Source organism: Calonectris borealis, chromosome 2 (genome assembly GCF_964195595.1).
Source record: "Calonectris borealis chromosome 2, bCalBor7.hap1.2, whole genome shotgun sequence".
Lineage (NCBI taxonomy): Eukaryota > Metazoa > Chordata > Aves > Procellariiformes > Procellariidae > Calonectris > Calonectris borealis.
In genome coordinates, this window is record NC_134313.1 from 68,871,744 (window position 1) to 68,888,264 (window position 16,521).

The 16,521-nt window shown below is 41.3% G+C and overlaps 1 protein-coding gene across 17 annotated transcripts in view; it reads left to right on the forward strand.

Moving 5' to 3' along the window:
• Window positions 1–16,047, forward strand: part of LOC142078941 (uncharacterized) — a 42,959-nt gene extending 26,912 nt beyond the window's left edge. For 14 of the 17 annotated variants that reach the window (XM_075142271.1, XM_075142270.1, XM_075142284.1 and 11 more), the window contains 7 exons: window positions 1,792–1,813; window positions 2,447–2,471; window positions 3,383–3,421; window positions 4,822–4,923; window positions 8,626–8,731; window positions 9,859–10,761; window positions 11,553–14,664. In XM_075142271.1, the coding sequence (XP_074998372.1) occupies window positions 1,792–1,813; window positions 2,447–2,471; window positions 3,383–3,421; window positions 4,822–4,923; window positions 8,626–8,731; window positions 9,859–10,761; window positions 11,553–11,608 (1,253 nt within the window). In that variant the 3' untranslated portion in view covers window positions 11,609–14,664. Of the gene's footprint in view, window positions 1–1,791; window positions 1,814–2,446; window positions 2,472–3,382; window positions 3,422–4,821; window positions 4,924–8,625; window positions 8,732–9,858; window positions 11,010–11,552; window positions 14,665–15,961 lie in introns of those variants that run through there. The other 3 variants (XR_012672414.1, XR_012672413.1, XR_012672415.1) reach the window with 3 other exon arrangements.
• Window positions 16,048–16,521: the final 474 nt, after the last annotated feature.

Below are 16,521 nucleotides of genomic sequence, written 5' to 3' on the forward strand. Positions count from 1 at the left end.
ACCCTGCTGGATACAGACTGGATACTATTGGGCTAGGGAGCAAATCTTATGAACCTGCAGGTTTTGATATACAACAGTATATACATGAATCAGCAATGCACTCTTGATGTAATGAAGGCTAATAGCATACTGGACTCCATTAGCAAAAGTGTAGCCAGCAGGTTGAGGGAAGTACTTACTCCCTTCTGTTAAGGACTCATTAAGCTGCTTCTGGAATACTGGGTCCTGTGTACATGAGAAATTTTAGTGAACTGGAAAGAGTCAGCAGAGGACTCACCAGCTACAAAAAATCATGTGGAGACTAGAGCATATGATGTGGAGGACAACTTTAGGGAGCTGGGTTTGATTACCTTGGAGAAGGCAGCAGCTAAGGGAGGGATCCAATTACTGTCTTACGCTACCTAAAACATGGCTACAGAGAAGGAGACAGACTTCAAGAAGGTGCACAGGGAAAGAACAAGTGGCAACATTCACAGGCTGCAATAAAGGAAATGCTAATTGAACATTTGGAAAGTTCTGCACAGTCAGCGGTCAAGCACTGAAATTGCCTGCCCAAAGAGATGGGAAATTGCCATTCTTGAAGACTTATAAAACTCAACTGGACTTGGGCCTAAGCCTGATCTAATCTTGAGGCTAATCTTTGTCAAAGTGAGCAGAACTTCAGTCGTTAGCTTGAGTAGGGTGAAGTTTCCAACCACTCAGTAGCACTCCTTGTCTCCACCTATCTTCTTTTCAAACAGGGAGGATTTTGGAGGCTTAATGGAAAGACAGCGCAAATTGAATAATGCAAGGAAAATTATTTTAATTGTCAGTGTCCTCATCTTACAGTTAATTGTTGGTTTCTGTTACTTACCACTTCTGTGGTGCTTTTCTCTTACCTCTCAGGCTGGACTAGATGACCTCTAGAGGTCCCTTCCAACCTAAACTTTTTTATGATTCTGTGATTCTACCTGCAGAGGTCCCTCCCATCCTATGTTTCCATGATTCTTACTTCATTGGATATCTTCTGTGAAATGGTGGTAGTCCTTTCCTCTCCTGACATTTGGAAAACTTTGGGACCTACAGTGCAACTTCTTGTTGCAACTCATCAGCATGTGTTCAACATCAGGTGGTTAAAACAGTAACACGAGTCCTTCAGCCTCATATTGTAGGGGCAAAGATGTCATTTGTCCTTAGAATTATTACTTACCCTGTTGCTTAAACTGGAACATCTGTGCTAATAAATACTTGAGAAGTGGTAAGTTATGTACCATGCATTAGCTGGTTCTCTGAAGCATAACTCTTAAACAGACTACCTTCTTTTACTGAGGTTTCCCTCCTTCCTCATGCTTATACACTGTACTGTACTGGCAAGAGAGATGATTAGACATTCTAATCTCCATAAATTCTTGTTTGAGACTGATCTAGAATAAGTGCAACTTTGAGGTACACTGGTATGTTCACAGGAAAAAATCCAAAAAACTTTTCACTTTTTGCATAGAGGAGGCATGCCCACCTCAGTTCAGTCCATAATGACTTCTTGTGTGGAATTCAGCTGCCTGAACGTAGATGCTGAGGGGTAGGTACCCTGCAAACCTGTTAGGGCACAAGTCTCCCGTAGACCTTTCATCATGGATGCCTGGTGGTTTCTAAAATGGCTGTATATGCCTAGATTTAGGCTGCTGAATCCTGCCCTTTAAAAAAACAGCAGCCACCTTAGGGCCAGTAACTGTTCTGTTTGTGTAATGCTTCTATTGCAGTAATACAGTGGAAATCCTACGATGTTGCTAATAATTCTTTTTAATTTTCTAGCCCCATCAAAGAAGAAAGCAAGGTGAGAATACAACCCCCACAGGGGAATCAAAATAGATTTTTTTTTTTTTTGAGATCTCTTTACTTCTTACATAGATCTTCTTTTCTGTACCAAACATTGTCATTTTATATTGTCTTTCCACTGTACTTCTTCCTCTGGTGTAAATTGTTCCTTTCTGTCTGTGAGGGAATAACCTGAAATAAAATTTGCTGTTCAGTTTATAAGTAGCTATGGCTTTTGAAATACTATTGAACTGTTATGCAGTTCAATAGCAATCGGATGTACTCGCACACAAAGAAATTGCAATTCAAATTTCAAGGTGTTACCACTTTCTTTGGGATGCCATTGCCCTAGTTAAGTTTTAGAAAAGGCACCCCTGTTCATATAGGAAGAAAAAACTCACCATTACTTTAGTCATCTCCTTTAGCTGATCCATAAAGTGCATCAGTACTACTGATGTCTTTGAGAATCACTCAGAATAAGGACCTTTAAGAAATATAGTATTGTAGATATGCCATAGAAAAAGATACCCTGTATTGGTAAGTGATATAAATTTGGAAATTGAAATATTTTGATTGTAGTTACTATGAGTAAACCAGTCGTCTTAGTAATCTCTAGAATACATCTCAATATTTTCATTTTTTTCTTTTTAAGGTGGGAAGATGATTATAAGCATGAGGTATGTAGAGGTAGTAGTTCTGCAAGTGTCTTACGTTGTAGCAGTTTCCTTATGCTTGCTTTTAATTTTTCTGAAAAATTTTTGTTCTTTGGCTTCATTTGCCATTTTATTAATATTATTCCAGAAGCAAAATAACGGACCTAATGACCAGAGTTTTGTGTTCAGCACAGCAGAAAGGAAATGAATACTGTACATCAGGATGCTCATCCACCTTAGCTCTCGTAATTCCTGTTCAAAGTCACTGAGAGTCTCAGACCAAGTGTCTGTAGTCCAGGTCTCCCAGCCTGTGCTGCAGTCTTTTCTTCTCTGTTTTGCCCCTCTTCAGATCAAAGGTATTCTATACTGAAGATTCAGTTTAAATCTTATGATATATCTAAAGATGTACAATCCTTTTTTCTAACTCAAAGGTGAAACCCAAAGTGATCTCTCAAGTATCTGTCCTAAAGAGCACTGAGCACAAACACTGATAACTGCCTCATTTTTATCTTAGTGGCAGAGATTATTTTGTAATCTAATGTATTCTGTGGTGACGTCTTGCTCTTTTAGGCCTGAGGCTGGTCAGGTACTATGCTAGATGCAGGTGGGCACTTCACTTTTTTTAACCATGACGTTGGACCTGAGTGAGGGGAGCCTGGGAAAAATAGCTCTTGTAGGTATGTAGCTTAGATGTGAAATGTGTTCTTCCTGGTATTGGAAGTAATGCAGTTGCATTTGTAGTAGCTGCTGCCTAAAGGCTCTTGAGGGCCTAACGTTATATGTTTATGACTGTGACCTAAAATTACTATATTTTCTTTGTGTTGACTTTTGTTGTTGGATAAAAGATTAAAAGGTCTTCTTTTGTACAAGATGATGCAACAAATACTGTAGTATGCAGTCTTTTAATTTTTCTTCCCCGTTCTACAATCCCACAGAATGATCCTGTTCGGAAACAGAAAGCTCTAGAGTTCTTGGTATGTATGTAAAATAATTGTGATAAGAGTCATGCGGTTTTACCAGTATGATGCAATGAATATTGTGAAGGAGCCTCTGATTGCTGATCAAACTCATTTGGCCACAATATTAATTTCTAAGTTCTATTTTAATGGACTCTGCTCTTTGAAAAGCTAGTGCAGCTATAGCATAATGTCAGCTCAGAACAATTTGCTGGATTAAATGTGAGCTCTCTACCTGTTCTCTGGATCATTCTTCCCGTTGCTGAGGAGCCACCCTGAGGAGCAGTGTTAGCAGGACTGATGTTGCTCAAGTACTGTTGGCTGCCCATGTCTAATGGGATTGTTGATAACGCGGTATGAGAGGAGCCAGTCTGGTCTTGCTGCCTGTGTTGCTGTGGCTGGTGCTGCTGCTGCAGAACTGGACAGCCAAGTGAAACAGAGCACAGCTGCTGGTGTTGGAGTGGGGAAGTGTTACCAGTTCAGTTGCTGTTAGCAGTGGCATAGTAAGCCTCGGTTTGTGTTTATGTTGTGAAAATATCTGACCTTTTATATTCGCCATTTTACTCCATGAAAGTCATGTTCTATACCTAAGGCAATTACAAAATTTCATTTGAGTCTGAATTGTGTTTATACATCACAAGTAGAATGTTGTGAGATGTGTGCTTCATTACCAACTGAAGAGATTTTTTTTTCCCTTTCAGTTTTTCTTCTTTTTTTTCTTTTACGCTCTGGTTACTTGTGACTTTAGGAAGAGGTAGAGAAAAAGCAGGTCTGGGGATAATCAGTAAACGACCAAAAATACTTGGTAGACAGCTAATTGATTTTTATCTAAAGGAATCACAGCTTACTCCTTACAGCAGACTGCCTATACTCTTTTAACTTACTGTGATCACTTATAACTTCATATACTTACTAATTAATCTCTTTGGACATTAAAAAGGCAGATAGCCGTAATTGTTTTGCGCTTTATAGAATTATGTCAATATCTTTTGGTATCTCTTATTCCCAACATTACACATAGGAAAATTATAATGGAAACTTTCATCTTTTTGTTACTAAAATGGGGGAGTCAAAAAGGCATTTGATAGTGCTGAAGCTTACTTTTTATTCCATTTTCTACACAAACAACATAAATTTAGGGCTTGTGCCCTTCTCCATCTGCAATGAAATGTTCATGATTGACAGTATGGGAGTGGCACAGACATCCAGGGTTATGTTTTACTTCTTATCAGGCTATAATTATGTTCACAATTTCATTTTTTCATACGTGTGTGTATGTACACATAAATTATATATGTCTCATACATCAACTAATAGTATAAACTTGGTTATACCAACATCAAAGTATAACTTTGATCTGTTTCTGTATATGACCCTTCGGTATCCTAATGACCATTTCTAACCATATTTTTCAACAGGAGACTTTTCACATCACCTCAGACTCAGAAGCAACACTTGTTGTTCATATTACACAGGAACTCACAGAAGCTTTGAAGGCCTTTTGTGAAAAGAAAGCAGCAGTAAGTAACTTAATCTTGACCAGAGCTGTTTTACGATTGGGAGGAAAGGAGTTGTTGAGCTCATTGTGTTAACACCCTGCCAAACTGTAACAGTTCAGGCATAGGTCAAAAACACCCAGTTAAATATATATACTATATAAATAAATATATATACTATATAAATATATATATACTATAAATAATTTTTTTTTTTTTACCATTTCTAAGTACTAAGTACCTTAATTGCATGGGACATTTCTGTTAGTTTTCCATCATCTTCCATCTGCTTTGGTTTTCTTTTGCATGCATTCTCCCCCTATTTTGGGCACCATTTTTCTTCATGATGTCTGGTTGTCAGCCTTCCTTTGCAGTTGGTCCCTTGCGTGATAGCTTTTCTTCTAAGATTAATCAGGCTTTAAGTGCTACCCAAATGCGTCACTTCTTTCTTTTGTGGGCGTTGGATAAGTCTTTTCTTACTGGTGATTTGTAGCTCTGCTCCCACTTGAGAGCTTTAATCTGTTAAGACTAAGGTAGACAAGATGTTCCTGTCTTTCTGTTGGCCCTTACAAACCTCCATAGCTTTTTTGCATAAAAACTGAATACCTGTAGAAAAAAGGGTCTGAAGAAGGACCAGAATCTGTACAAAAATGACTCATCACCTCTGGCAGCTACTGGTTTGCGTTTTTCTGAAAGATATTTCAAACTGGTTTCTTATACAATAATAATATATTCCATGTCAGCTGAGCTATGGTAACTGTCTTTGTGCAAATGCCACCACCACCTTTTTGAGAGCTACACTTCCAATATGTCATGCATTTGAATAAAGTACAGTTCTCATGAGCTAGTTAAAAATTGTTGTCATAGCTTAATCTCAGGCAGTAGCTGAGCCTTCCATTCTGCATTCCCCAGCTAGAGACAGGATTTGCATATCATAGAATCATAGAATGGTTTGGGTTGGAAGGGACCTTAAAGATCATCTAGTTCCAACGCCCCTGCCATGGGCAGGGACACCTTCCACTAGATCAGGTTGCTCAAAGCCCTATCCAACGTGGCCTTGAACACTTCCAGGAACGGGGCATCCACAACTTCTGTGGGCAACCTGTTCCAGTGCCTCACCACCCTCATAGTGAAGAATTTCTTCCTTCCTTATATCTAATCTAAATCTACCCTCTTTCAGTTTAATGCCATTACCCCTTGTCCTATCACTACATGCCTCTGTAAAAAGTCCCTCTCCAGCTTTCTTGTAGGCCCCCTTCAGGTACTGGAAGGCCGCTATAAGGTCCCCCTGGAGCCTTCGCTTCTCCAGGCTGAACAACCCCAACTCTCAGCCTGTCTTCATAGGAGAGGTGCTCCAGCCCTCTGATGGTCTTTGTGGCCTTCATCTGGACTTGCTCCAACAGGTCCATGTCCTTGTTATGTTGGGGGCCCCAGGGCTAAAGGCAGTACTCCAGGTGGGGTCTCATGAGAGCAGAGTGGAGGGGGAGAATCACCTCCCTTGACCTGCTGGTTGCACTTCTTTTGATGCAGCCCAGGATACAGTTAGCTTTCTGGGCTGCAAGCGCACATTGCCGGGTCATGTTGAGCTTCTCATCCACCAACACCCTCAAGTCCTTCTCCTCAGGGCTGCTCTCAATCCATTCTCCGCCCAGCCTGTATTTGTGCTTGAGATTGCCCCGACCCATGTGCAGGACCTTGCACTTGGCCTTGTTGAACTTCATGAGGTTCACACAGGCCCACCTCTCAAGCCTATCAAGGTCCCTCTGGATGGCATCCCTTCCCTCCAGCGTGTCAATGGCACCATACAGCTTGGTGTTGTCGGCAAACTTGCTGAGGGTGCACTCAATCCTACTGTCCATGTCACCGACAAAGATGTTAAACAGTGCCAGTCGCAGTACTGACCCCTGAGGAACGCTACTCGTCACTGGTCTCCACTTGGACATTGAGCCGTCGACCGCAACTCTTTGAGTGCGACCATCCAGCCAATTCCTTATCCACCGAGTGGTCCGCCTGTCAAATCAATGTCTCTCCAATTTAGAGACAAGGATGTCGTGTGGGACAGCGTCAAATGCTTTGCACATGTCCAGGTAGATGACGTCAGTTGCTCTTCCCTTATCCACCAATGCTGTAATCCCATCGTAGAAGGCCACCAAATTTGTCAGGTACAATTTGCCCTTAGTGAAGCCATGTTCACTGTCGCCAATCACCTCCTTATTTTCCATGTGCCTTAGCAAAGTTTCCAGTAGGATCTGCTCCGTGATCTTGCTGGGCACAGAGATGAGACTGACTCCCTGGGTATTCCTTTCTTCCCTTTTTAAAAATGGGGGTTATGTTTCTCCTTTTCCAGTCAGTGGGAACTTCACCGGACTGCCACAACTTTTCAAATATGATGGATAGTGACTTGGCAACTTCATCCGCCAGTTCCCTCAGGACCTGCGGATGCATCTCATCAGGTCCCATGGACTTGTGCACTTTCAGGTTCCTTAGATGGTCCATGAGGACCAGAGCTTGTGAACGTGAGGTTGCTCCTATCTGTCTATAGAGGGCCTCATCTGCTCGGTGGTCTTGGTCAGATGGCCTGTGGCAGACCCCCATCATAATGTCACCTGTCCCTGCCCTCCCTTTAATCCTGACCCATAAGCTCTCGGTCAGCTCCTCATCCATCCCCAGGCTCCATGCACTCCAGCTGGTCATTGACATAGAGGGCGACACGCCTCGTCTTCCCTGCCTGTCCTTCATAAAGAGCCTGTATCCTTCCATCCCAACACTCCAGTCATAGGAGCCATCCCACCACGTCTCCGTGATGCCGATAATATCATAGCCCTGCAGTCTGAGGCCTGCACTGCGGCCTCTCCCTTCAGCAGCTCCAGCTGGGTGGAGGCATCAGCCACCGCTGGGTAGATGGTGCAGACCCCCCAGCCAGAGCTGCAGCCTTTGCTCTCAGACGAGTGCCCGCCATTCTGCCTTGATGCTCAGGTAGGATGAGTGCCCTTGACCTGTGCAGATGGTCACAGAACGGTGCCCGGTTGCTGGGTTGTGTGTACACCAAGTCTCCCACTCGGCCTGTGGAATGCCCCTCCTTCAAAGAGGCGCCCTCCCACGCAAACTGCTGCGCAAACTGCCATGCCAGGCCCTGTTTGCCCGTCATGATCGTAGTGCTCCCTGGGGCTGCCTTTTGTGGGAGTCAGGGGTGGCCGCCATTACTCCTGGCCCTGCCCAGGCCTCGTCAGCTGCTCTCATGAGAGCGGCCAGCTTCCGGCGGGTCTCTGCGCTCCCCTGGGGTTTCCCCGGCTCAGGAAACCCCCCTGTGTGCCGCGATCCCTGGCTCCACTGTGGGACACCCCTGCACGGGAGCTGATCACCTCGGCGAGTGACTGTTGGTGGCGGTTACACCGCGTTTAAATCTGCTGCCCATATGTACTAGTTCTATGTTTTAGCCAGGTGGTGTTGAGGGATATGGGGCAATAAAGTAAAGAAATTTGGAACAGGTGACATTGTCTTCCCCAGACACCTCATTCTGTTCTCCAGATATGTACCTCTTCCAAATAATACTTTTGAAAATCGTCGTTTAATGTGGTAATTGTGAACAGAACAACACATCCTTCATATGGAGTTTGCTGTCACCTAAAATTGTACTCTGCTGACTTTCCATGGGGAACTTAGTATTTTTTGAATGCTCAAGATTTGAATTTAAAAACAGACATTCTGTCCTGTTGCTTTATCTAGGTTAATTATACTAACAGTCTGAGGCCACTGATGTCAATATCTCAAGGTGAATTTCCAGGAAGGAAAAGCATCCCAAAACACTATAAGCCATATGGAAAATCCAAAGGTAATTTAGACACTTTGTTCTACTAGTTTAAGTCTACTCTTAACACTGCACAGATTGCGACAATTTAGTTTTATAGCCAGCCATAGTGCTTCTTTGCTAGAGTACTGTCTGTCTTTGCCCCCTGAGTCACTTCAGGGTACCATTTTCTGAAGCCTTAATGACTTCAACCTTGTCTGTCTAAGAACACTTCTGTCTCACTGAACGGTCTTACAGCAGTAGAGGTTATTGGAAATCCAAGCAGTAACACCTGCCTGGCTTCAGTGTGAAGGTTAGCGTGCCAAGGTATTCTCAAAGGAGTATTTGCCATTCTTACATTGAAAGGGAATGTACCAGTACCGCTAAGGTATTCCATACAATGGAAGAGGTTTTTAGCTTGTTTCCTTAGACTGCTGGCCTTCTAAGTAGTTGCTCCCCTCTACTTCCCACAAATCTTAGGGTGAAAAGAAGTTCAGTAAGAAAGGACATAAGGATGAGCTGCAAAAGTAGAGCTTTGGCAGCTCTTTGGTTGGCTGTATTTCTAGAGGATTTACAGGCTTTAATTTTGTAAACCTTTTCCTATTTTTTTTTCCCTGAAAACTGCAGAACTGATATCTTTAATAAGAAAACAAGCACTGACAGGAAATCTTATGATTTAAGCTAACCCATTTTATTTCATATCCACAGTGGATTAAGAGCACATGTGCTACCACCATGTGTCAATCAAAGGTGTTAACTTCTTGAGAGATGCTAGCTTTACTATTTTTAATTGTTCTTATATACTATTAGTGTATCCTGATCTCTGTGAGCTCTCTTCGATACATGTTACCTCAGAGGCCTTCAAGTGCCTTTTAAGATGCTTTGACAGTAAATCAAAGTATAGTTGAATTCAGATGATGTATTAGTTCAAGTGATTAATTGGTTTGAGTCAGTTGTTCCCCTCCTATTGTTCTTTAATTTTATTCAGCTTTACGAATGCAAAGAAAGAAGGCTGATGTTTGCTAACACAGTAAATATGCATTAAACACCATATATATAGTCAGACAAAAAAAGGGCTTCTACCGAGTTAAGTTTATTTTGCAAACAATTGCACCAGTTGCAGTCAACAAATTAGTAGTGCCCTTTATTTATTTATTTATGTATTTATTCAGGAAATTCTAACTGGAATCAAGGTTTCTTGTCTCAGTATGAAGAGTGTTCTGCAGATGCTTCTTTTGCTCCTGCTAGCTCATACAGTTACCAAGCAGATGATGGATCATCTTCCTATGGACTGAGATCTAATGACTTTGCAATGATATCTGCACTCAGGGACTCTTTTGCTCTTCAGACTGGAAGTCCTGCCAGTGGTATCAGTGAATGGCTGAGACAGTTCAGCCGATCCGCTTCTGGCCATAATTCAGCTGGTGGGGCCTCTTCCTATGAGACAAGTCCAGTGAGTGAGTACTCGGCAGAATGTATGTCCAACAATGTGCAAGGAAATAAGCTCCCTGATAACAGAATCTCATATGGCGGGGAAAGTATAAATTGGAGGAATCAACAAGCATGTTCAAAAGCAAGGAGTATAAGTGATCAACGATTACCCTATCCCAATTCTTCTGCCTCATATCTTTCATCTGGAAGATATTCCACAAACTATCCTTTGCAAAGCTATTACAAGAATGACGAGTCTGTGAATACTTGTACATCTTCTGCAAATTCTGCTGTTTCAGGAAGAGGTGGCTCCAGGTGGAATGAGGACTCTAGGTGGAACGAGGACTCTAGGTGGAACCAGGAGTCCAGCTGGAACCAGGATTCTAGCTGGAACCAGGAATCTAGATGTCAAGGATTCAGGCATCAGAAGTCAGGCTACAAGAGTGATTGGGGTTCACAACAGTACTCGTTTGCTAGCAGTGGTTCATATAGAGATTACCAACAATTCAGAAGCTCAGATAAGATGTTTGATGAAGATGCTGTTGGTCTTACTCCCAACATTTTGAATAGACTACGAGGAGAGGATATACCTACGATGACCGGGATGCTCAAACAGTTGGCTCCTTATTATCCAGCACTTCAAAGTAAGATTGTGATTAGTTTTCATGTAAAATGACTTACATCAACATAGTTGCTTTAACACAAGCAGGAGACTGCATGTTGCAGGGATAGTATGCTCCGTTCAGAGGAGTTGAGTTAATTATGCTCAACATCTGTATCAATTGAAGAATGGCATTAATTGCCTCTCTGAGGAGACTTTGCCTCTTGACAACTAGATAGAGCTGTGAGTGGGAGGAAATTCTGATAACACAAAAATTTCCTGAATTGAAAGGTTTGTCCTAGGTCATCTTGCTAACTAGCATCTTATATCATGATCAGAGTTTGTACTGTTGGGGTGGCAACTATGGGGAGGGAACGTATTGGCATAAAAAAAAAAAAAAATCAGAATGCGTGCAGAACCAGACTTGGATGGCATTATAACAGATGAAAATACTCCAAATGGATCAAACACATTGGGATAACAAAAGAGAAATGTTCTCAAAGAGCTGGCTTGTTATATGACAAATTGTTTTTTCCAATTATTATAGAAATATTCCTTAATGTTTAAAATAGTGATATACTATTCAAAAGAAAAGATTCTCCTTTGGAAATAGATCATAAGAGGGATTTAAAGGGAGGTGGGCATATGCTACTGTATAGCTGTCATTGGGCGTGAGTTTGGACAAATGTGAACTATGCTTATGGTACTAGAATTAGTTAATTAACTAGGTAGCTAGTTAATAGTAAAACTTTCATTTTAACATTCTCTCTGCTGCATTATGTGAAATAACATGAAATAGAAGTAACTTTAAATGTTCTTGTCTCCCCTTTCTAGAACTAAATATTCAGACGTTAGTCAATGTGCTAGTAGAAACTAGAGGAAAAGATTAAGGAGCAACGACAGCTGAACTGGAAACAGATGAACAGATTCAAGAATTCCATCTCTTGGCTTTCAGGAAAGAGACTGCATTTAATTCTGTGTTTGACTGGTTTTGGAAGGGGAAAGGGAGGTAGGGTTTAATTTTTTAACATGTGAAATAGAGCTGGAACACAAACTTGCACAAAATGGAAGTGAACTTACTATTTTGTTTAGGCTTTTTTAATGTATTTGTTAGTATATTACAGAAAAAATCTTTTGTTATTTTTTGAAAATATGTTAATGTTATTCTGTCAGCAAAAAGCTAATAACCTTTTTAACACCCTTCCCAACTCAGAAAAAAAGAAAGGTTTACTTTTATGTTATCTACTTAGGAAGAATATTCACTGAAAATACAGGTCCGTTGCATGAAAATACAGGTTTACTTTTCTTCACACAAATGTAAGCCTAGTTCAGTTAATTTAAGGCTTTATAATTAGCCTGTTTTTAGAAATGGTACACTACATTTCTGTTTAGACAAAGAAAGGAGAATGTCACAGCAAAGATATTCTCTGTCTTAACGTGATGCTATATGAGGAAAATGTAATCTACTCTAGGGGATTGGTATGTAATGGGGCGTATTGCTTTCATTTTTGCAGAGTAAAAAGAGACGTGTGAAATATATGCAGGTTTTTTTATCACGTTGTTCAGAATGAAATGGTTACAAATTGACTTAAAGCTCGTTTGATGGATTGATCCATACTAAAATAAAAATTCTTGATTCTTTCTACTGGCAAAAGCGTACTAAGAAATAGTAGAACCTATAAGGCAATCAGATAAAATAATAGGGAAAAATAAATAATCAAAATGACATACTAACTGAGAAATACTTACCAGTTCATGATGTTTATCAGTGGTCCATACTTACGCTTTCTTTTCCCCACACTTCTGAGCCATATGCTCATGAATGCCTGGCTTTAGTGTCTACTTTATATAATCAAATCCAGCTTATATGTGGCTAAAGAAAAGGAGTAAAGTGAGACAGTTTACTCCCCAGTGTCCATTTTCCTTTTCACCGCTGTGTTGTGGACTATCATTTTTCTTCTCACCCATACCTGAAATATTTCTCTGTCTCTGTGATTAGATACTTGTGCTAATCCAGGGTTAGTCTTCATGAGCTGTCATATGTCTTTTTGCATTCACTAAAATAACTTTTTGGATCTTGACATGTAAATTTTAACACAAAGGCAACAAAGCAATTGAAGATAGAGCACATAAACTCGACTCCCTAAAATTCTTCTTCTGTAACTGTTTTGCTTGTGCATCAGAAAAGATCCACTTTCCTTTTTCATTCCTGTTCACTATTTCCTTTTCTCCTTCTCATACTTATTGAAGGGTTTAAGTAGTTTCTAATGGCATAGACTCAGTAGTTGTGCCATACACTTTTATCCATTGAATTACATAGTAGACCTCCTAGCTTAAAGGGGAAAAACATTATTTTCTACCACAGGTGTCTGCCAGAGTTCTGATTTAAAACTCCATGGGACTGATCAGTTATTCTCTACATTTAAAAAATATTAGAAATTATTTCTACGAATGTTACTACATAGTTTTTTTCCCACAGAAAGTGTAGTGCAACTAAAATTCTGAAACTCTAGAAGAATGTTGCTAGAAAATGTTACTGCTACAGCTCTGTCAATTCAGGTTAAGACCTTTTCATCTGAGGTTGTTGTAGAGAGCTCTTTTTTCCCTTTGGGATTTTACTGCCATGACTGTATATCCCAGTGGCATACAGCAGCTGGATGATCTCTGCCCAAATTAGATGCTTTTTCCACCTACACATTCTCTTCTTATTTTTTGTTCTTGGGGAACAGTTCCTGTCCCTGCTTGTTGTGCAGGGTCCTACATTGGGGAAACGATTCTTGCATTTTGAAACAGAGTTGGAGTAGTGACCACGTTAAGATGGGAAATGCTTTTCAGCATTGATTTACTAAAGGTTTCCTAAGCTGTAGATAGCATTTGGAGTCTTGTAAGTGGCCTTCGCTTCTCTTTTTCAATTTTCAGTTCTTACCAAAATCAGTGAAGTTCTTGAGATGATTGTCTCTTGGTTCTTATACACAAGCACTATCATGTAGGGAATTTTTTTTAAGCTCGTGGTATCTTGTAATATAAACTCCAAACCTGCCTTATCTGTTACGTGCAATTACTACCAGCAGTGTGTTCTTCTCTGTTTCTTTCAGTCACTTGGCTGAGCCACTTTCAGCTGCATCACTGCTTTCTCCTTAATTCTCTTTTTATCTTTCTTCTTTCCAAAGATCTTCCTAGCTTTGGAAGTTAAGAGCTTCAGTGTGCAATTTCTGTACTGATACTGGCCTGGGGTCTGCCACTCGGCACTCCCAGGTTCGACTGACTTTTGGTCTATGGCTGTCACCTCCGCAACTGATTTCAGAGACTTTTTTTCCTGTGTCCCATACCAGCAAACAGGTATAGCTGATTTGTGTCAAACAAGTAGCATCTTTGTTATTGCAGGAACACATTCCTTCCTGGAGTTCAATTTGCTAGTATTCAAATGAAGGGCAAAAAGAAAGAGACAGAAGCATCTTCAGGATGCAACTCTGCAAAGGGATTGTTTACCCCTGTGACAGGAGTGATGAATGTTTTTCCTTTTTTTCAGGGCTGTGTAGAATTGGGAGTACTAAGCATCATTGCCTCCTTTGGAGGGCTTCTGTGACACCTTCCCTTCCTCTGTAGGGCCAGGTACTTGCAACTCAGACTGTTCTCTCAATCAGTTTTTGTGAATGGGGACATCCACCCTGAGGACCTATCTGCCTGTTTCACTTCTTTCTTTCTAGCCAGCAGCTCATCTTACAAACATGACTTATGAGAGATGGCGACTTTGCATTCTGTCGTACTTGTTCTCACTCAGTTCAACCCTGCCACCTTTAAAGGGGGATTCAACTGATGCTAGAAAAGGAAAGCAGAAATCCAGGCTTTTGATCTGTTTGGCACCTGACCAGCAGTGTCCATAAAGGCACCAGGTAAGAAGACCTCATTCAAAAAAAGAGTTCTGGAAGTTCTGTCATCCTACCAGTTACTTCTTCAGTAGGATTGCATAAGCTGAGACCTCCTGTTGCTTCTGTTTTCCTGGTTTTGATTCAACTTCTGGCTACTCCTTACTCCCAAGAAACCTCTTTGCCTTATCTTGCTCCCATGTAGTATAGAACTGGAGCAGAGTGAGTCCTCTGCCTGTTCCTGTTTCTCTAGACTCTGGTCCTTCTTCAAGAAACAACCTTCACAAGGTAGGCATTGATAGCCTGCAGAGCAGCATCGCTTCAAATGCTTGTCATCCTTCAGCGCTAATAGAGCTGCACCACAGGCTTTGGCACCGAGGCAAGATTTTTGAGGCTGCACCAGAGCCCTTTGAACCAATTTCACTTCTCCTTGAAAAGCCATTGATAAAAATCCAGACTAGAACATGCTTTGGGGGATAAATGGTTACTTCCCAGCCAGCTTCTTGGTCTGTGGTGTACCTGCTTTCATGCCTTCAGAAGCATCTGTTTCCCACGGAGACAAGAGTCATTCCAGTCCAGAGCCACTTTGGTGATTTCCTGCAGAAAGTGCTAGAGCCAGTTGTTCTACACCAAGCACAGTGACATGTAACGAGGTTGGCTGAGAAAGGAGACATCCTTCACAGGAGACAACTTGGGAAATTTCTCAGGCTCCAGCTTTTTTAGTTTAGTTTGGCACTTGGACCTATTTATTAATGATCCTCAGAATGCTTCCCAGAATTACTGCATTTCACTTGGGTGGATGTATGATCCAAAGAGACAGATTCCTTAGTGGGAAAGGAATGGGGAAGCTCTTTTGAATGGGGTCTTTTAATGGAGAACTTTGGGGCTCTTCTTTTATTGGTTGTTTCCGAAGAGAACATACATAGCGATCGTCTCAGCCTTCTGGGGAAGGTAAGGTTCAAGCAGTAACTGCTGGAAGTCTTTTTCCCTTGTCTTCTTAAAGATAAGTAACTTTCACGGTTCATTCTGGCTGTTGGCTGAGGTGGTCTCTGACATTGGTCATTATTCCTGCTCCCCCAGCTCACCCAGCAAGAATCCCTTGCCCTTTGGGTGACGATGCCCAAAGTGCTTTGGGAGAGCTCTATGTTTCTGTGTGCATATGCTCTGGAGACCATTGGTCTCTCCCCAGATATTTCACACCAGGAAAGTGTTTAGAAAATGTTGCTGAACTGTCATCAAGGGTCTGTTTGCTTATCACTTGACAACTAGCAGCACGACAGACGTTTGATAACTGCACAGTTGCCTCTGACTGTCAGCAGAAACTGTACTCTGGCTGAGACACGTGGGAATTACATTATAACTGATTTTTTTTTTTAGGTAGGATGTCTTTCTGACTGTGGACCCAACCCCTCTCTGCATAATCTCTTGGAATATCTGCTTGGTATCAGTTTATATATAGGCACTCCCATCAACGACAGCTTACCTGCCTGTGTCTGTATGTAATTATGAAATTTGAAACAAAAGAGCGTATGTGGCCTGCTTGCATACAATGAGCTGGGTATGGACTTAGGAATAAACCAGTATTGCTATAGTTTAAAAGCTAAAAGCTCTGGCCTGTAAACATACCCTGAAGAGTAGCAGTTACAGGTAAGTAATATTGTTGCTTGAGTATTTTTAAGTACTTTGGAGAGCACTGGTGTAAGATTTTCTGAGAGTAATCTAAGAGAACTTGTTAACTTCTCTTTGCTTCCTCTGAGTTGCTTTGTCAAAGTTACTGCAGGTGATGGTGTGCGACAGGAGTCAGTCATTACTTTTTTTGCTTCAGTTTTTCCACTGAGTCCCTCTCCGTGAGGGAGATGGAGGGTAAGGTTTTGAGAATGTTTGACTGTCAATTCAAGGCCACTTCAAGTAAGTGCTTCAGCACAAAATGGAAGAGG